At 45.5% G+C, this 20,639-nt stretch overlaps 1 protein-coding gene across 1 annotated transcript in view; it reads left to right on the forward strand.

Moving 5' to 3' along the window:
* The window catches only part of LOC146185645 (beta-mannosidase-like), a 36,955-nt gene that overhangs the window by 4,645 nt on the left and 11,671 nt on the right, over positions 1 to 20,639 (forward strand). Inside the window, exons 4-11 of the mRNA XM_084605567.1 lie at positions 3,211 to 3,416; positions 8,848 to 8,918; positions 10,532 to 10,722; positions 12,718 to 12,871; positions 13,304 to 13,440; positions 14,737 to 14,913; positions 16,739 to 16,821; positions 17,415 to 17,611. Of these exons, the coding sequence (XP_084461693.1) occupies positions 3,211 to 3,416; positions 8,848 to 8,918; positions 10,532 to 10,722; positions 12,718 to 12,871; positions 13,304 to 13,440; positions 14,737 to 14,913; positions 16,739 to 16,821; positions 17,415 to 17,611 (1,216 nt within the window). The remainder of the gene's footprint in view (positions 1 to 3,210; positions 3,417 to 8,847; positions 8,919 to 10,531; positions 10,723 to 12,717; positions 12,872 to 13,303; positions 13,441 to 14,736; positions 14,914 to 16,738; positions 16,822 to 17,414; positions 17,612 to 20,639) is intronic.

Raw genomic sequence — 20,639 nt, forward strand, 5'->3', positions numbered from 1 at the left:
CTTGCGGCGGAGGCTAGCCTGCCATTGAATTTTTATCTTTTGTAGGCCGTCATTGCACCAGCCACCGCTTAGGTGGTGGATGATGGCTGTTGCGGCGCGCGTCTTTCTCCCTCAGTTGTACTTGCGAGCGGGCTAGTTCGTTTTAATTTCGTTTTATTTTCATTTAATTTTTTTTATTTTGAATTTCTTCGCATTTTTTCTGAATCTTTTGTTTACTTCATATTGTAACCCCACTTTTTTTTTTGTGAAGCTTTCTTCTTCTTCGTACGTACTACAAAAACAGGCAGTTGGTAGCGAGCGCATCATCTGTGTTAACGTCTTGGTTTAATTCTCTTGTGTGTGTGTATTGTTTTTCTGTATAACCATGCAGCGCTGTAGGTCGTCGGAGTCTTTCTCCCCCTTTTCTTTCTCTTTCCCCTTCTCTACTTTCTGTCTTCTGTCCGCACGAGGCAGCGGAGGTACAGTGAACTAGAATATTCTAGTTCACTGTAGCGGAGGTGGCTCAGCTGAAACGAAGAGGCGTCCGTGTGCTGTGCGATGTCAGCGCACGTTAAAGATCCCCAGGTGGTCGAAATTACTCCGTAGCCCTCCACTATGGCTCCTCTTTCTCTCTCTCTCTCCACTTTCACTCCCACCTTTCTTCCTTCCCTTATGGCGCAGTTGAGTTGTCCACAGAAAACAAGTGAGACAGTTACTGCGCCTTTCCCTTCCTATAAATCAAATCAATCAGGCGCCGGGGTGGTGCAGTGGTAAGACGCCCGACTACTGTGCCGGAGTTCCCGGGATCGAATCCAGGCCTCGGCGGCTGCGTTTCGATGGAGGCGAAACGAAGTGGCGTCCGTGTGCTGTGCGATGTCAGCGCACGTTAAAGATCCCCAGGTGGTCGAAATTACTCCGTAGCCCTCCACTACGGCCCCCTTTCTCTCTATCCACCTTCACTCCCACCTTCATCCCTTCCCTTAAGGCGCGGTTCAGGTGTCCACAGAGAAAGTGTGACAGATACTGCGCCTTTCCCTTCCTATGAACCAACAACAACATCAGGTGGCTCAGCTACAGAGCCAGTCAGTATCAGGCTCGTGCATTCTCTTTTCCTTCATCCTACATCCACAAAAACAACTCTACACGAACTGTAGCTTTATAGAAACAGGAGTATTCCTACACCTATTTACTGGCTGCTGATGTTACGCTGCCGTCGAACAGGACGCATGGCGCAGCTCAACAGGCTTGATGCTAGATATGACTGGGAAAACTGGACCGTGAGCCACGGCAAAATAACTTGTCTCGCTAGCACATGCACTAGCTCAGTAACCAGAAAACGGGAGATCTGGGAACAGCCCAAGTGAATAAGGAGCTAGAGTTAAAAGTTAAATTGGTTCACAGGAAGGGAAAGGCGCAGTAACTGTCACACGCTCTGTGGACACCCGAACCGCGCCGTAAGGGGAGGGAGGAAGGTGGGAGAGAAAGTGGAAAGAGAGAAAGTGGAGCCGTAGTGGAGGGCTACGGAGTAATTTCGACCACCTGGGGATCTTTAACGTGCGCTGACATCGCACAGCACACGACGCCTCTTCGTTTCACCTCCATCGAAACGCAGCCGCCGCGGTCGGGTTCGAACCCGGGAACTCCGGCACAGTAGCCGGGCGTCTTACCACTGCACCACCCCGGCGGGGCGGAGCTAGAGGCATGCCATTTAATGTGTGAAAGCTGGAATCACCAATCGCTGCTTGATATGAGCTGCTTGATTGGCAGTTGGTTTCGTGGGAGGAAAAACATTGGATTGGCTTAGAAAAAGGCACGAAAAAAAGTGACAAAAACACTAACTAAATGAAAGAACAGCGAGATGTGCCTAGCAAGGATATTGGCTTTGCCTTGGATTGGCTTAGAAGAAGGCACGAAGAAACAGTAACACACTAACTAAATGAATTTCAACAGGGAGATGGGCCTAGAAAGGAATATCGCTTCGCCTTGTTCTTAAACACAGGGGGTCAATGTGTATAGCCGAATTTCCATCTCCGATAAACATTATAATAGGCACAGATATGAGGTGTTTACTCTATCTATAAACTGCTTATTTAGACTTGAGACCTATTGTGAGTGATTCTCCCCGAGCAACTTCCTGGTTTGTGCGTTACTCAGATTATGGGTGTTCGATTATATGACCACTTTTGCTCGAAACTGTGCTTTCGTGTTTGCAAAATTTTTACCCGGCTGCCAAATCGGCTTCGATGTAAGAAGAAGAGCAGAGGCGTAAATTGCGCCACAGGACGTTCACCGCCGTGGCTATTTTAGCATTGTCGCAACGGGCTCAGGGAGGCACAAAAAAAGCTTCGTTCAGCAGATGAACAGTGCACGCAAAGTGTCAACATTCCTGGCACTTTTCTTCCCGCTCAGACTTAACGCGTGCTCATTCATTTCGCGAGAGCGCACTTGTCGTGTCACCTGTAGTATCAGGTTGCAACTGGCTAGCCTGGTGGGTTCCGCGCGGGGCTTACCGCATAAATATATATATTTTTTTCAATATCTCGTATCACACCGCCCAACTGCATACCGGTACAGTTCAAGGGTTGATTTGGTTTGGTTTACAGTCACACACTTACACTCTTAGAGTCACACACAGTCACACTGGTATCTGTCACACACTTTTCCGTGGACGCCTGAACCTGTAAGGGATGGGTGGAAGGTGGGGGCGGAAGCGGAAAGAGAGAATGCTGCCGTAGTTGTGGACTCCAGAGTAATTTCTACCAGCTGGGGATCTTTAACCTGCACTGACATCGCAGAGCACAAGAACGCCTCTCCGTTTATCGCCCCCACCAAAAAAGCAGCCACCGGCAGTAATTTGGTTTGAGCCCGGGTACTTCGGTACAGCAGTCGGGCATCTTAACCACTGCGCCACTTCGGCGGGGCCAAGGGAGGCTGTAGATTCCGACTTTTGGAGCTAGTTGGTGGCCAGGCTTCTTTAGCGGAGCTCCGGAGGGAGGGGAGGAATATGGAGAGGGGAGACATGTTTTTAAAGGTATGTAAATGCTTAAGGCACCGTTTCGTTTGTTGGAGCCCCCAGCACATATATAGAGAAGAGTGTGGGGGGGGTTGTTGCCCTAATTCTAGCCCTGTACCCTTTGATTCACTGCGATTGGATTCTGCTAACTCGAATATTCGAGATTCAGCTACGCGCAGTGTTGTAGCTTTGGTTCATGAATACCTTTTTGCGTGCAGGACCTGGACAACAAAATCACGGTGCAGTGCGAGTCCCCGGTGACCTACGCGCGCAGACAACACCAGGCCCAGTCTCTCTTCTACCCAGTGTACCCCTACTGCCCACCGGCGCACCAGCACGGTTACTGCCATGTTCAACATATCCGACGCACTCAGAGTGGCTTCGGCTCGGAGATTGGTCCCGCCTTCCCTTCTCAAGGCATCTGGTCAGTTGGCGAAGCGTGTCACACTCTGAGTTATTTTCGCGGGGCGTCTCCCAGCCTTCAAAGCTAAGCATAGCTTTGAAGATGCCGACCCGTCGGGAACTCCAAAAATGTTGGCTTTGAAGGTGCCGCCACACGTGTCGCTTCACGCACGACAGCCGCATTTCTAAGGACCGAAGAATGGAATGTCGCGCTAAGGTGAAGCTTCTTGTAAAAGTTGCATTCGATGCAGTTTCGAAACACTTCATTTATTTTGATTTGAATGGTCCTGACGTCAACAGTGACGAAAGCAACAGGAGGTGGTCTAAGCACCTCGCCTTCGTCCAATCGTGGATGACCACGTGGTCTGTGTCCAGCCATCGCAGTTTCCTTTCCTTAAACGTGATTAGGCACCGCCGAAGGTCGTCATGCGAGACAATCGCGTTCTACTCTGCCATTGATCGGAGTCTGCACTAACCCTTTGTTACGACATGGGCCTAATGTGGTGTGCTTATGTAAATGGCATATAGGCCTTATTCCTGCGAAGACCACGTCTTCCCCAAGGCACGATTTACGTCACAGGAAGTAGGATCAATGCCATGGAACCAGATGAAAAAAAATTAGTCGTGTTTTAGCTCTGGTTCACCCTAGTTGAATTGCGAAAGCAACGGCGGAAGCTTCTTTTGCCTGCTACATTATTCCCCTATCACGCCCTATCAGTGTACATTATTGTGGACACTTAAGCTCATCCTTTAATGGTGTGACGCGAGAGCGTATGCTAGCAGCCCACATATAAAGTCACGCTTTGACCAAGCCGTATGAACGTGCCTGCGTGTCGTAGGGGTAACAAGAATGCAAATGGTTCTGGCAGGCTGATTTCTGAGATCACCCTCCCATATGAAAGGAGGACCCGAGTTGGTAGCTCCTGCCCGTGGCACAGGGGTAACGTGGATTCAAATGTAATGGCAGGCTGATTTTTGTATGAGGAGACCGTAGCTACGCCTCTTCACGGCGCAGCTGCGGCTACCCGAGGTCTCGCTCTGGCTGACATAGTATTACTTTCGCACTAACAAAACCGAAATGAATCGTTAAAAAACTCCTAAGGATGACTGCGATGTTCACTAATGCGAATTCGGAGTACATTCCTTTAGCTTCGGCGGTAGGAAAGGCAGGGGCACCACGGCGGCGCACACAGCAGGGTCTTTTCAGCGCTTACCTGCTGCTTCACGGGCGATTAGCTTCTGCTCGCGCAGCTCGTTTTATCAGCAGCTAAAGACGAAATAATTTCACCGGTTGCGTGTCTCATTCTTCGGAAAGAACTGGTTGAGTATGTTTTATATTGCTTTAATTTTACAGAAGGCTTATACGGGGAAGTCAACGCGGCGTGGCGACGTGCACGAGCTATGGCGTGCGGGCAGCTTTCGCGCAATACACGTAAATTGTCTTGTCTGTCTCGAGGTTTTTTTACAAGGCCAAAGGAACGCGAGAGGAGAGCGCGGAAACGAGGTGTCAAAGAAAAAGGGAGAACGTCTAGAGCGTTTGTTGATGCCAATGAGACCGGCACTCTGCCCGGCTGGCTTTCTCAGGTGTCCGACGAGCGAGCGGCGCAATGTAACCGCGGCGACGGCGACGGGGTCGGACCGTAGAACGGGCACGTAAGATCTGTGCTCTAAATATACGGTCCTCTCTCAACTAATGCGCAAGAATTGTCGTTGAAATGTGCTATGATTTGTTTAAAAGCACCGCGTGGACAGAAGACGACAAGGCGGACATTCTTTTTTAGTCAGAGTCTTGCTCATGCTCTGTCCCTTGAGGAGTTTGCAGGACACTCGCGATGAATATGGCTTGACTAGTACGCCTTGCTTCATGTCTGTAACACACACTGCATTGACGTGGGTGCCTGCTTTGATTACGAGGTGCGGAAGGAGCGCGGAGAACATTGGGCACATATATATTGCATTGGGGAAGTGAAGGGCAGTTATCGAAATTTGGTGCTGCAGTAACGAACGCATGGTGCACCTGTCGGCGTAGACCGCCGTCGTAGTTTAGATGATTAAATGCTTCAAATTAATTCTATGTCTTGACGTTGACTGGTGTTCGTGCGACAGATACGTTACAGTGACTAAGTCAAAGTGTCTTTCGAGAGATTCGAAAGAAGATGCAGTGCACAGCGTGCGTAGGCTCCACCACGCAACTGCACAATAGACAAAAAGCACGCGTCAAAGGACACATTTTCTTAAGGCAAGCATTCTGTTTAATAGTAACTATATCACGCATCTTTAGCAAACGGTGCTGTCAATGACATTCAGTGTTTTCGCCAAGCGGGTACAACAGTCGTGACATCCTCATACAGGAGATTAACTGCGCCCTCTGTTTGCGTCTGAGTTAAGTATACCTACGAGTATGACCGTCAAAACAGTGCTTTTCTATGTTCTTTCCCTGAATCCTGACATGCTTTATTTCATTATTTCATCATTATTATTTGATTAGTTGTATTCTAATAAAAATATTGACAATTTCTCCTCACAAGTTAAGCATATTGAGCAAACATCATATCTGAACCGTATGCTGTCGTATCCTTTGCCTGTGAGAACTATGCAAAACGGCAGCTTGCCTTGTTTACTCCATTTTAATTTTTGAATGATATATAATACACTAGATATCTAAAAAAATTACTGGTACTTTCTTAGTGTTGCTGCATCATTTGAATATCACTGGAACTGCCAGCGAATGTAACTATGAGGCCACGGATTTAAAGCTGAAGCTAGTGCTCTTCTGTGCTCTACTGGGTCCTAGGAGCAAGCACTTAAAAAGCTTTTGTTATTTCATTACGTATTTGTTACCCATTAGCAGGCCCTACAGGAAGAGTAGATATTTTTTCATCCAAACCAGACATATGGATGACATGAAATTTAAATTACAAGAGTGAAGCCGAAAATACTACAGTCCTCGATCACTGCGTAAGAGCACGTGAAAAAAAAAAAAAATGCTGTGTATGCGTTTCTGACTGTAGCCTTTTAGGAGGCGAGGAAGGTCATGTTAGTGCACCTCCCCAAGGACATTGCACTTGCTTTATATGCTATTGTTGCTGACGTCATTATGGAAGGGCGCAATGCGGAGCTCTCTTCCAGCCGTCGTTTCCTAGAAGAGGGCGTCACGCTTTTATCGACGTCACGGTAGATTAACCGCCGTGAACGCAGCCTTTCCCATACAGAGTATTCAATGACCCGTCACTTGCACGCTATAGGAGAGGGTGCGTTGTCCTCATAAGTTATAGTTTCAGGGGCAAATCAGTAGAATATGTGGGCTCCTGAGCCCATTGACCACTCGATAGGGGGTGTACAATGTTCCTTTTTTTACGCCATGGTCGCGGACCCAAGCGCAAACAGTATTTCTGGCTCTCAAGACCGATGACCATGCCATGTTCAGCTTTGAACTGTTGAGACACAAGGTTATAAGACTGTTGAAAATTTAGGCATGATCAATGCCCCTCTTGTTGTTACGCTTGCCTCAGTGGCTGGCGAGATCAAAAAATTTTCGAAAAAACAAAAACAAAAACAAAACAAAACAAAAACCTCTATGTGACTCCAGGTTGTGAATGAGGATGGTTCAGTGCATTTATCGACCACATATTTAGGAGATGGTTTTGTTCACTGATTTAGATAGATGAGCGTTGTGTATAAAATAAAATAACCTGTACATGCTGCAGCACCTGCGCTTTTTGCACTTCGCAGAAGAAACTGCTTTAGCGAAGCTGCTGAATAGTTATTAATAGGTAATGATTGAAAATAAGCGTCGCCGCTCACAATACATGTAAGTAGAATTAAGGAAAGAGATTTATAGTGTAACCCCGCTTCAACCAAACCATTTGGACGTGTCTGCGTGTCCTAGGAGCAGTGTGTCGCACATTTTTAGGACAGTGTGTGTCGCAGTGTGTCGCACTCATGGTCCAAGGTTCGTGGATGGTTTGATTCCCATCTCGCATTTCCTTCTCAGATGAGAGCCTGCGAAGCTACGTGGTCTCGTTACGTCATGAACCCAACTGACCAATTGGTACACAGCTATGCCACCTGCCAGCTACCACCTTCTAGAGCTATACCCGTTGTTTCTCGCTCACAACGGCGACAACGCCAGGTGTTCTGTGGAACGGGCGGGAGGGGGGGGGGGGGAGGAGGCTTTTAATGCTCCCACTTTAAAATTAGTTACATGAGACACATCTTGTACTAGAAACTAGAATATGTCGCTGCGTAGAAAAACATTTTCGCAGGGGATCTAATGAAGTAGCACCGGGCACATTTAACATTGTTGTCAGGTACCTATTCCCGTGCACTTAATGTGCGTGGGTCGATAATGCCAGTAACCAGCACTTGGGGGTTACCACAGATTTAACACTTTCAGCTGATTTAGCACAAAAAGTAGGGTTAACAACGAAAAGGAAGGCTAATGCAGGTGCTTTCTACACTGTTCTTAATGAGAAATGATATGAATGGGATGACCGAATCACACTAACCCAATTGTAAATATTTATTCTGATGTTTAATCGACTGTCTAGAGTTCAAGGGTCTTTATTACACGCCAGTATGAAGCTATAACGCTCTCACTAAATTTGGCGCATTGTTATTGGTGGCAACTTACTAGGCTTGCTCAAGCTTAGCCGGCTGTCTCTTATCATCCATAACCTCCTGGGCGGCAGGTTTTGGTACCATATATTTGGAACAGACCAACAGCGTCGTTAGTGAGTCGGTCGCAAATAAGACACAAACAGCCACAGAACAACGCGCAGTGTTTGTTTTTTTCCTATTCGTGGCTGTCTTTTTCTCCCGAAATCAGCTTTTCGGTGTGGGAGTTCTTCGTAACCAAGGCACGAAAACGCCTGAGCCCTCCGCTTAAAGAGGGAAGGCAGCAACGCTATAAACTGAGACACATTGACAGTCAGGAAAGGGCAGCAACTGCGGCTAATTTATAGCTACACCTTTTCTTGGAATGTAGTTCACTGCGAAGTCCGTACGTATTCTTGCTTTAATGATGACTAGAAGTTATCCACTTCGTTTCGATTTTGGTAGTAGTTTTACGTCTGCATAACAAAAATATGCGTGTAAGTTTCGTGTATCTACAATCAACGCGCACTGTTTTCACGCGACATAAGATGTTAGCTCGTGTCCAATGAAATCCTCATACATCGGCCTGTCTTCTTGCGCAACGATTCATTCTAAAGTTAAAGCGTAGGAGGAGATTTGAACTCCGCTATGATTTGATTCTTTTTTGAGGAGGGAGGGGGGAGGGGAGGGGGCATAAATGAAATGTGTGCAAAAGAATGAGGCTTCGAACACTCCGGGTTTTTCTCTAAAAGTTCTACATTGCCTATTGCGTGCATATGTTTTTTTTTCTCCCAATTTTTTGACAAATCACTGTCCCGGATGCAAGCCTAACCTTTGTGTTTTATCCCTTTGCGCAGGAAGCCGATCGGTCTTGAAGCATACAGCGAAGTTCTTATCCGTGACATCACTGTCAACCCCACCGTTGAGCGTAAGTACGGAGCGAGTGAGGTCAACAACCAGTGTCTGCGTTAGAACGATAATGGGGCGCGAATTAAGAGAAATATAGTATTACGAATCAGCTCACACGCACTGCACAAGATACAATAATAAACTTCCTCAGTTTGCATTTTGATAAAAGCTGAATCTTATACGTAAGTATATTTGTGAGATTTTACCTGTAGGCCGCACCACTGGACTGACACTCAACAGGTTAGTGTCATCATAACAAAATAACGGTGGTACCGCACGGGAAGACTTTTAGGCAATATCCTAGACGCGCTGCTCGGTTTGCACTGCTTAATTACTTCGGTTGCTAAGCAGTAAAATATTCGTGCCAGGGTTTCTTTGGGCGGTAGCATAAATGAGCGCGGCTTATCACGACGCAATTCCAAATACAAGTTAGTTTAATTGAGTTAAATAGTCTAAACTAGCGCTTTCGTAAGTAAAATCACAAAAAAATGTACGCTCAAATGCTCGGGTGATAAGTCTATTGCCCACGTTGAATGCCGTGCCATACATGTTCACGATTGTAACGAAGCGCTCACACTTAATTCATACTCCAATCATGAGTACCAAAGGCGTCACTAGAGCTGTGGTCTGAATGTCATGGTTTTCACTCACTAACGCATCATAGTCTCGGTATAAGTCTTAAAAGTAATATCAGGAAAACATCCCCAAACCAATGACTGAAAAACAGCGCGCGTTCTGATTCTGCGCGTGAGTTGCTTTCTGTCATCCTTATTCCATTCATTTTTCCCTCTCATGTTAATCGATGAACCAACTGCGCATTTCACCCTTCTCCGTCAATACTAGCGTTGTTTCTAGAATGGTATTATGTTTTGGCGGTCAGCTGAAAAAGGCTTGCACGTGTGCAGGGGAATCATAATAACTGAGAACGAATTGTCCATTTACATATGTAATTAGAAAATTTGGCAGCAAATATATTTTTCATTTCATAATTAATTAGCGATAGCTGCTCTTGTTTAAAATTATTTTTTTAATTATTCTAATAGCTATAAGGTAGTTCTTTTTTTTTTCCAAACAACGAATGCTTTACTACTTGAATTTGTCTTTGCTCACTGACCTTCCAGGAGATTAGTTCCTTGTGCGTAATTTTTCTTCTAAACCGAAAGATGTCCGCAATTGAAATATACGTGTATGAGAAAAAACCTGATGTCAAAGGCGTTGATATTTCACTTAATGATCTTCGTTGCCGTAGAGGCTCAAGTTGTATTTACCGTCGTAATACCACAAGCGTGAACTATGCTGGCAGCTGTGGATATGATACAAGTCCAGCGCTTACTCCAGTACACAAACAATACGTACTGTTCGTTTTTTTTGTGTTGTTTTTCAACGTTGTTACTTGCTACTCATTTTTTAATCCTTCTTTATAATCTTCTGTAAGCAGGTGGAACGTTTTCAGTTGCTTTAAACCTGTCAGTTGTTCTTGCCATGCAGGACTTGAATTGCCGCCCACTAATTATGCGGAGTTTACTTAATGTGGTTATATATAGCCTAGAATCACGTTTCTCGCATCGGTGTTTGCTTCTGCTATACGCTTTTTTTTTATCTGCTGCTGTGGACCAAACGCCTCTCTCGCAGGCCTGGAAAACGGCACCGAAAAATGGGCGATCAGCGTGAGTGTTTTCACGGAGATAGCTTCGAACGAAGCGAGAACTGGATCTCTGCGGCTTAAGCTGGGGGAAGAAGTAGATTTCGGCATCCGCGAAGTTGTCTTCGAGGCTACAGGCAACCTTCAGAAGAGGCTCTCATTTGAACTGGAGATTCCGTTGGTAAGCTTGGCTTCGACGTGAAAGCAAAGTTACTCTACTAAGGTCAAGCATGGCAAAAAGGTGGGCAGGGAACACTTCGTTTTCATTGTTAAATCTCATTTAATTCATGTGCGATGCAAAATTGGTATTCATTCCTTGAATGAATTTAAGCCTATAGAGAACATTTTGCTGATGTTTTGTATATACGAGGTAATTCAACTGGGTCATAGTATCCGTAGTACCTTAAGTGGACAGTACCACATGCCTATTCGTACGGCTTTATGCAAGTTGTCCCGTGTTAAATCTCGGCGTCTTGCATGCTTAAAAATATGTAGACCTCTTGTGCACAGGAAAACGATTTTGTAGGAAAGGCAACGCCGACGGAAAGTAAGCCGTTCAGTTTTTTTTTTCTTAATAGGAGTGTTGAACAGAAAGGAGTGCTGTTGGAAATAAATATTTCTCCCATTGGTATTGGAGCGGCAGTGATAGAGGCACCGTTTTCCAAAAATTCCGGCGTCGTCGTTGTTGGCATAGGGAGTGCAAAAAAAAAAACAAACAAAAAGAAAACACACACAAAAAAAAACACGAGAGCTGCCTTTGTGAGGTAGCAGGTGGCGGGTGACAGGGCCTGACATTGATTGGTCGGCGGGTTGTGTGACGTCATGGTACAACATGACGTGGCCGAATTCGAAGGTCCTGCCAACCGAAATTTGTATTTGAGGTGGATGGGGTAGGAGGAATGGGAAAGAAACCATACAGGACCCTTGATTCCTATAAACAAGCTATCCGTAGGCTACCCAGGCACGCTCAAATAGCTTGGTTAAAATTAAGCTTTATATGCACGAGCAGGTATGTCGTGTGGTGTTTCATGTAACGTGGTAACAAACAACGTAACACAATAGCTATATGGAGTAAGATATATTTTAATTAGTACGCCTGAGGTAATATAGGCACAAATTAACGGATTAGTAGTGAAGTGTGTGGTAGAGTGCATTTGTGCGAATGATGATTCGAAAGGGAGCTACAGACGGAAGCCTTTGACACTATTGCGTCATGCCCTTAAAGACGAAGCTCTAGTGTCCCCCTTCCCCCTATTTGTTTTTGCTTAGAGGCATTGATTTAAGCACTTGCAGATATGCCCGAGTATTCGAAAGACCATGGAGATGATTCAATGAGGTCAGTAAGTTTTCCAAACTCAGCCGATCATCGGGCAAAAAAACGGGAACATCTCCTGTCAAGGGTCAATGAATCGGTACACATTCAAGCAACTAAAGAAAATTAAATACAGAATGAGAACTCTATTTGAGCTACCTTAAAGTTCTTTAGATAACATGTCAGGGCGTGCAGACTTATTCTAATGTATTTTCGTCAGCGAATTGGTCACACATTATCTTGGGGTTACATTAATATCAAAGTTCGCCTCACTTTAAACTTTTATATCAAGTTTTAGAACTAACGCTGGAGGCAAATAGTTTATTATATGTCAGAGTCAGCATAATCGACTATCATTAGACTTTCATATTAATTAAATAACACTTACTGCAGATTTGGATTTCGACACGGAGGTGCTTTTTTTTTTCTTCTCTTTACAGTGCTCAGAAGCATGTTTTTCATTGTAATGAAAAAAAAAATGCTTGTGAGTGCAGTGCTATGCAGATTTAGTGAGGGTGTCGCAATGAGATGTACGTTCTTGCTCTGTGATAGTAAGATGGGAAAAACAATCTATTCAACGTTTGAGCTCACCGTGCAACGACAGTTGTAGCCGACCCACGCTGATGTTCCGTGAGAGCTTGGACATGAGATGGCCATTTACCTCCAAATGTAACATGCCCATCCTTACTCTCCTGCTGCCATAAGCAGGCTGTCATAGCAGCTGTCATTAAAAAAAAAAAGCCTTACTCAGCTCAACATCTTCGCTTGTTCTAGTGTCTTCTGCTGCTGTTACCTTATTTTCATCACACTGCATGTAGAAGTCACAGTGATGAAAGCTATGTGCTTTCCTTCCCTTGCTTACAGTCCTTCAAGGTGGAAAGATGGTGGCCTCACGCCTACGGCAAGCAGGCACTTTACACGCTGAGCGCCACTCTCACCGTAAACGGGGAAGAGAGCACGAAGAGCGCCAGGTTTGGCTTTCGAACAGTCCAGCTGGTCGAGGACCCAGTAGGCAGAAGTAAGTAGATCTTTTATCAACCCGATACTTCCCGCCACACATCAAAAGCCACGATACGGGAGTTTATGTTGGGTTCGTTTGCACTACTCCAGCAAACTTCATCTCGTCTCATGTAATAAAAGGTAAAAAGATTAAATCAAGAAGTTGCAAGGCTATGGTAACCACCACTATAGCGCCCTTGGCGCGGGCGTAATCCGGCTGATGATGTTTCGAATATAAGCTGGGGGGGGGGGGGGGGGGAGTGCTACTGTGGCAGCAAAAATTATTATATAAGAATTGGGGACTGCTGTCAGCAGGCTGGGCCATACTGCGGCACAGTCACTGACTCCACTTATATATGCACCCCGACGGGATGCAATGTCTTGCGTGAAAGTTTGTCCGGCCAATTTTCTGAAGCGTTGCCTGCTCTCGACTCGTCCTTTGTTGCAGGAGGAAACGGTGGATCCGAGTTCTACTTCAAGATCAACGATGTGCCAGTCTTCATGAAGGGCAGCACCTGGCTTCCCCCGGACGCATTTCCGGAAAGGGTATCGCGTGGACTCGTGGAAAAACTGCTGCGCGCCGCAAAGGTGACATAACAGATTAACCCGCGAATATGTGTAGCTGCTTTTTATTGCTGCCTCTTTGTTGAGTTTCTTTTTCGCTACAGCCACACTGTGTTCAAATATAATCTTGGCCATGAGCATGGGCCAGGGGAAGCCCAGGGCTGGAAACAAATGATTTAATTACTCGCCAGGCGTTTGAAGTGCAAAATTGTAGAAGGGCATCGGAATTTATCTGTTCTTCTTTGTGTCGTTATGAGTATAGGAAGAATAAGATCATCGTAGAGCAAAAGAAAGTATAAATTAATTCTTTGATAAGAAATATGCATACTGGCGATCATGGTCGTTAGCATACTTAAAAATCTGTAGCGAGAAGCTTACGGGAATTAACACTAGGGGAGGTTCCCTCTAGTTTCAGCTTGAGGACCATAAAGATCAGACAGGAGCTTAGGCTCTTTGTTTTTCGGCTTTCTTTTCTATGTTGTGTAACTTTACTTACAAACTGCTTCACGCTGTTTTGCCTGTGTTATTTCTTTTTCTTTTTGCAAGCTTAGGTTAAGCATCGATCAGAGCACTGACACTGTTTTTCTCTTATGCAATGAGACCATAGAAACACAGTGCCTTCTAATTTGAAGTGCCTATTTCATTTAATGTATTTTATCCTCCCAGACCAAAGGCGTTACTGTGGGACTGGGTGTAAAAGAAGGTATATTTTATAAATGCACAAAACTAAAGGTATTGTTCAAAGTACAAAATCTTAGGAGGAACCTGAATATACAATGTTAGCCAAATAAACGCCAGAATAAGGTGGTTTTCGCTCATACTAACAAGCTCTGCTGGAAGATGTTTCCATTTTCTTACTGTGCGGAGTGAGCAAAAACCTAAAGCTTGTGTTCTCGATGACTCATTACCAATGTTTGATGATGGTTTATACGTTTGGATGTGTATTCAGTGGAAGGGATGAATTTATTGCGGAATATAAGATGATCGTAAAATGTGTTGAAAAGGCTAAGGTGGAAAATTTTAAGAGATGGTATGTCGCGCACAGATTTCATGTTAAGCTAGCTGTCCTGTCATACCCTTAGTTAGATAGCTTAAACATGTTTTTGAACGAGCTCGAGTGTTCGAGTAGTTTTTGGTTTGAAGTAGGCCAGCAATGAGGCTCGTGCAGGAAAACCAGAGTGAATTATTTCAAAAATATTAGAGTGAGCGCTTCTTATATAACTTGACAAAGCAGGCATTCACGATAGATAGTACACACATTGCACCATGGACAGTAAACAATTTCGGGTATTTCCTCATAACTGTTGCTTTTGTGACCAGTTCGCCCACATGAACATGCTTCGTGTTTGGGGAGGCGGCTACTATGAATCGGATGACTTCTACGACTTGGCCGACGAGCTGGGAATCCTCGTGTGGCAAGACATGATGTTCACCAGCAGCCTGTATCCGGCTCACGAAAAGTTCCTTTCCGACGTCGCCACGGAGGTTCAGCAGCAGGTGAGCGAAGACGACACGTGTTTGTGGCGCACAGTTTGAAGCAGTGACGTGTTGAGCTTCTGAAACACAAGTGGGCTGCTCATAAGCAAAACATTAATCAAAACTGGATGGGCTGATGCATAATTTAATCTAATCAAACGCCAGTCTGCCCCGCCGCCAAGCTGAGTGGGATGCTAGAATGCTGAATCCAAGAATGCGGGATGAAATTCCGTCGGCGGCGGATGCTTTTGTATGGAGGCAAAAAGCAAGAACGCCACCGTTAGTCTGCGATGTCACTACACGTCAAACAACACACAAGTGGTCTAAATTTCCGGAGCACTCCACTACGGCGTCCCTCATAGCCTGAGTCACTTTTGGAAGTTCAACTCCATAAAGCAAACCAAACCAAACCAAACGCCTGTCATAAGCATTCTAACGCGGTGCCATGCGGGTCCCATGGAAACCTTATATGCACTGACGTTGCCTGCATAGATTGCGTGCATAGACTGCGCACGCTTATGAAGAAGTGGATACAAGGAATAAATTCCATTTCATTGACCGTGTTACTAGCACAAAGATCCACGGTTTTGTCAGAATTAATGACCGTTTGTCATGTATTACCTTCACCTGCCAGTATTTATAGGTTCGCATTTGAAAAAATCTGGTCGGATATTAAATAAACGTTTTGAAGGTAATGGAGTCATTGGCGAATAGCCTAGCCGGTGAGCTGGATTCTAGAGCACTTATCATATCATCGATTTAATAAAGGCAACCGGTCATAACGTAACAAGACTGGAGGTTTGTGCAACTGCCGAGTGAACATCTTACGAAGTGAGAACAGGGTCCTTGTAATTAGGAATTTTGTCGTGAATACGAGTTCCCTCGTACCGGCCCCGTAATAAATCTGGTGCACGATGTTTAGGAATAGACCACCACAAGCACTGAGTCACAGAAGCTATTTACTTCTCCTCATTGTTTTTGTCATTGTACTTATGTTCTTGCGTTACCTTTTCTGTTCGCGTTAGGTTGTGACTTGAGTTATGTTTTCTGCGCCCCCCCCCCCCCACACACACATATAATTCTCTTGAAAGAGGGCCTGTAAGGGTACTGTGAATAAATAAATAAATAAATAAATAAATAAATAAATAAATAAATAAATAAATAAATAAATAAATAAATAAATAAATAAATAAATAAATAAATAAATAAATAAATAAATAAATAAATAAATAAATAAATAAATAAACATCCGACTGTTCTCATATACGAAGCTACATTGTTTGTTGCTAATGTGTGCGTAAGAGTTTTCGAATACCAGCCTTCAAAGGCGTTTGTATCGAACGGCGTTAAAATTAGTTTGAAAAATTACGCTATCAAGAGTAAGAGAGTAAGAAAGGGCAAGTTTGGTTGTGAGTAAACCTAACGAGGTCTACTAGAGCAAAATGCTACCATTAAGCTTCTGCCTTCGAGTGACAGCCGGGAAGAAGCAATAACAAATGAAGGCAGAGAGTGAATGAGGGCTAATCTTATTGCACTAAGAGCTGTGTACGCCTTGTGCACGAAAAAAAATTACATACGTGCAAGTATGACCTCACACGATCAGGCGAGCTTTCTAAAGTCTTTCAGAATACATGCTTAGGCCTTTCTTGCTCGCAGTGTAAAATGAAAAAAAAAAAAAAGAAATCGTTGCGTCCACACTCACATCAACTTAAAGGGGCGCACTCTTCGGTATATTCCTCTGATTAATTTGCGACAGCCATTCGAAATGAATTTTCTGCTGTTGGCACCTACCTTCCTTCTGCTGCAGTAGTTCCCCACGCTGTTAACCAAAACTTCTTGTCGCCAGGTTCGTCGCTTGCAACGGCATCCCTCTCTCATCGTATGGACTGGGAACTATGAGATCGAGCAAGGAATCGCCGAAAGGTGGTGGTACGTAAAGACAAACTGTGTTCTAACTTCAGGGATGGTCAGCTAGCCATCCCACAGCAGCGAGTTTGATCCTTGCCGTCAAAAGTGTTTCATAAGAACGAACGCAGCGACATACGAAGAATACCAATAGACCCAAACTGCAAGCGCAGAGAGAGAGAGAAATCTACATGCGCCAGGTTCTAACGTTCTGGAACTTACTCCCTATTCTGAAACGGCGAGAAGTTCAGCAAGCTTTTGCAGATGTAACTGCATCGGGGTTTTATTATCGTAAATATCGTCGGCGTTTTGTGCGTGAACGTCAGCGTTTACCTGCTGTGCATTATGAAGTTGTTTGCTACTCAAATGTGCTGACGCGGCAATGGTCTCAAGGATGTCATTTCCATGACCCCGCTACGCACGTTCTCGCACATCACGTGGCATCACGTGGCATCTATGCTTCGTCTTTCTGAGACAAGGTATGAATGGTGTTCTTTTCTCCTTTTCTACTCAGTTATTTCTTAGTGGCTATACTGTGAAAAGTATTCATACTACATACAGTGCACTGCAAAGACTATGGTATAGACCACGATGTACGTCTCCGACGTGGCACGCAGGCCGGAGATGCTTCTGCGAGAGATGCGCCACCACCTCGACTACCGCCTGCTTTTCATCGACACCATTCAGCAGGTGATAAACGAGAATGACGGCTCCCGGCCTTACACGCTCTCCACCCCAACAAACGGCCGCTTCAGCACCAGAGAAGACGCGCAAGGCTTATCCATCAAGCCCAACACCAGACGCCATGGAGATGGTGAGCGCACACTGCAGTTCCGTTGCATGTTTGTATTGCTTCGGTGTAACCGTATGCGTTTTTTATTTATAGCCTAAAAATATATGCTAGCTTAGCATAATGCACAATACTCATTTTTCGCATGGCATAACTTTTGCGCCTACGTTACAGTTTTATTTCGTGGGCACACCAACTTTAGGTTTGTGCGTGCTCTATTGCATTACATGCACTCCACTCTGGCTTACGTAAATTTTACTAATGTCAGAAAAACTTTTACGTTTGACGCCGAATCTAATACATCGCCTGGCTAGCGGAGCTTCATTGAAGTACTTGAATGTGAGTTTGAATATTTACAATAATAAAGCAACAGATGCAGTTTGTTTTTTCTCTAAATGGGGGCGAATATGATCAGCGAAGCGCAAGACATTGGTGTTCTTTGCTTGACTGCAGAAGCAGCGTTCATTCTGTAAGTCGTCTACAAGAAATCTCCAAAATTAGAAAAAAAAAGGGCTGTTTGTAGAGGGTCGGGCACACATGATTTAAGTGATTCAGCTGCGGGAGTGTCGTGTTAGCCCAGGCAGGGGGGGGGGCGCCGCTGCACCCGCGCCGGAACGCTGCCCGAGAAAGCAGTCTAGACACCGCGCTCCCATACGACGAAAATGACCCCCGTTTATTCTCGCACTCCGCTTTTATACACATGCGCCACACTTGCGCCACAGATACACTTGCGCCACTATCGCAGTCGCAGCTGCCAGCCAAGCCAAGCCAAGCCAAAACAGATGATAACAGCACATCCCCCTTTTCAAGCACTATTAACTTTACATGCATACACTTCAAAATAACATTGGAACACACCCAAGAAAACACGACAGAACACAGTCACTCCAAGCATCAGTCGTCCACGCCCAGCCTTATGGGTTTGCGAACAACTCTTCCAAATCTGGTCGTAGTTACAATTCTAGCTTGAGAATTGCCACCGTCAGTCTCCGTCTGAGTTAGAGGCACCAAAGCTTCCGGAGCTTCGTCAAATTGGTTGTCTACTCCAGTTACCAATCCGGCCCTGCTGGGCTGTTCCTGACTATCCGGAAATTCGTAATTCCCGCTATCTACCCGGTCTTTTGGGAGACGGTTAAGCATTCTCCTGTTTCGACGGACTTCAACCCCGTTTTCCGTTTGAACACGGTATGAACGCGGCTGTGGTGCTGCTCCGAGCACTGTACCTTTGGTACGGAGATCAGTCACCCACACCACATCACCTGCTTCCAGCTTTGGGAGATTTTTAGACCGGTGACGTCGGTCGAAGTGGCGGCTTTGCTCCTTTCTGACTTTACGGTCCTTGGCTGCCGCTTCTTGCAGACAGCATTGTCCCGGATTGCGGTGCGAAGACAGCATTGGGACTCTCGTCCTAAGCCTTCTACCCATCAGTATCTCCGCTGGGCTGACGTTCAAAACACCAGGCGTGGCCCTATAAGCCAGCAAGGCTAAGTAAGGGTCGTCCGATTTTAGAATGAGATTCTTAACCGTCTTTACCATACGTTCGACTTCCCCGTTTCCCTGCGGGTGCCTTGGACTCGAGGTGACATGACGGAAGCCATACAGTTTTGCAAATTTCTCGAACTCGGCACTGACAAATTGGGGACCATTGTCGGTCACCACACACTCGGGAATGCCATGTCTCGCAAAAATGCTTTTCATTCGGCTTATCACGGTAGCAGACTTTGTTGACGGAAGAATGGCAATCTCTGGGTATCGCGAAAGATAGTCTACTACGACAAGATATTGCCGTCCCTGAATTTGAAACAGATCGACCCCTACTCTCTCCCAAGGAAAAGAGAGCGTTGGCGATGCAATCATCGGTTCGATCTGTTCTGGCGCATGCATCGCGCAAACGCTGCACTGTTTCACGAATGACGCTATCTCAGTGCTAAGTCCCGGCCACCAGACAGAGCCTTTAGCCACACTGCGGCATCGCGAGATGCCTTGGTGACCGTCATGCAGTTTGCTTAGCGCTTTCTTGCGAAGGGTCTGAGGAATGATAAGCCTCATACCTTTGAGCAGAAACCCGTTCACCAAAGTAATGCATGCACGTTCCTGCCAGTATGGCAGAAGATAACAGGGAACATTTTGTTTCCTGGGCCACCCTTTTTTGCACACTGTGCGCAAGCTTCGACACACTTCGTCTTTTGCTTGACCTTCTTTTACTCTTTTCAAGAAATCGTCGACTGTTTCTAAACCCAGTAAACAAGCTTTCGAGTAAGCGGTTACCTCTGAGACAGGTAAACAGCTTTCCACTTTCGTACGAGCTAACGGCGAACGTGAAAGAGTATCAGCAGTGGTTAGCGATTTGCCTGGTACATATATTACAGAAAAACTGTATCGCATCAGGCGCAGACGAAAACGTTGAATTCTTGGCGGCATAGCATCGATTGCCATATGACCCAACAGCGACACCAAGGGCTTGTGGTCAGTTTCAAAAACAACTTCCAGACCACGTATATACTCATCAAACCTTTCCGCTGCCCACGTCAACGCCAGTGCCTCCTTTTCGATCTGGGAGTACCGTTGCTCGGTTTTGGTGAGCGAACGAGAAGCGAATGCAACTGGTCTACGTTGTCCGTCTTTTTGCTTTTGAAACAAAACTGCTCCCAGACCGAAAGACGATGCGTCAGCTGAAAGAGTGGTTTGTAGCGAAGCGTCGTACAAAGCCATGCATTGCGCTGAACAAATGAGCTCTTTGAGTTCTTGGAACGCTTTTTCCTGATTGCTGTCCCACACCCAGTCCCTATCCTTGTGCAAAAGAACACGCATGGGAGCAGACACTTGGGCTAAATGTGGCAGGAAGCGGCCCAAATTATTCGCCATGCCCAAAATGCTTCTAAGCTCAGTAACGTTTCTGGGTGCTCTCAAATCTTTTATAGCACTGACCTTCGCTGGATCAGGATGAATACCTTCCTCATAAAGAATGTGACCCAAAAAACGCACTTGCCTAACCCCGAATAAGCATTTCTCTTTGTTTAATGTCACATTTGCCCTTGCTAGGCGTGTGATC

The sequence above is a fragment of the Amblyomma maculatum genome, chromosome 6 (genome assembly GCF_055883805.1).
Source record: "Amblyomma maculatum isolate TAMU_Amacu chromosome 6, ASM5588380v1, whole genome shotgun sequence".
NCBI lineage: Eukaryota > Metazoa > Arthropoda > Arachnida > Ixodida > Ixodidae > Amblyomma > Amblyomma maculatum.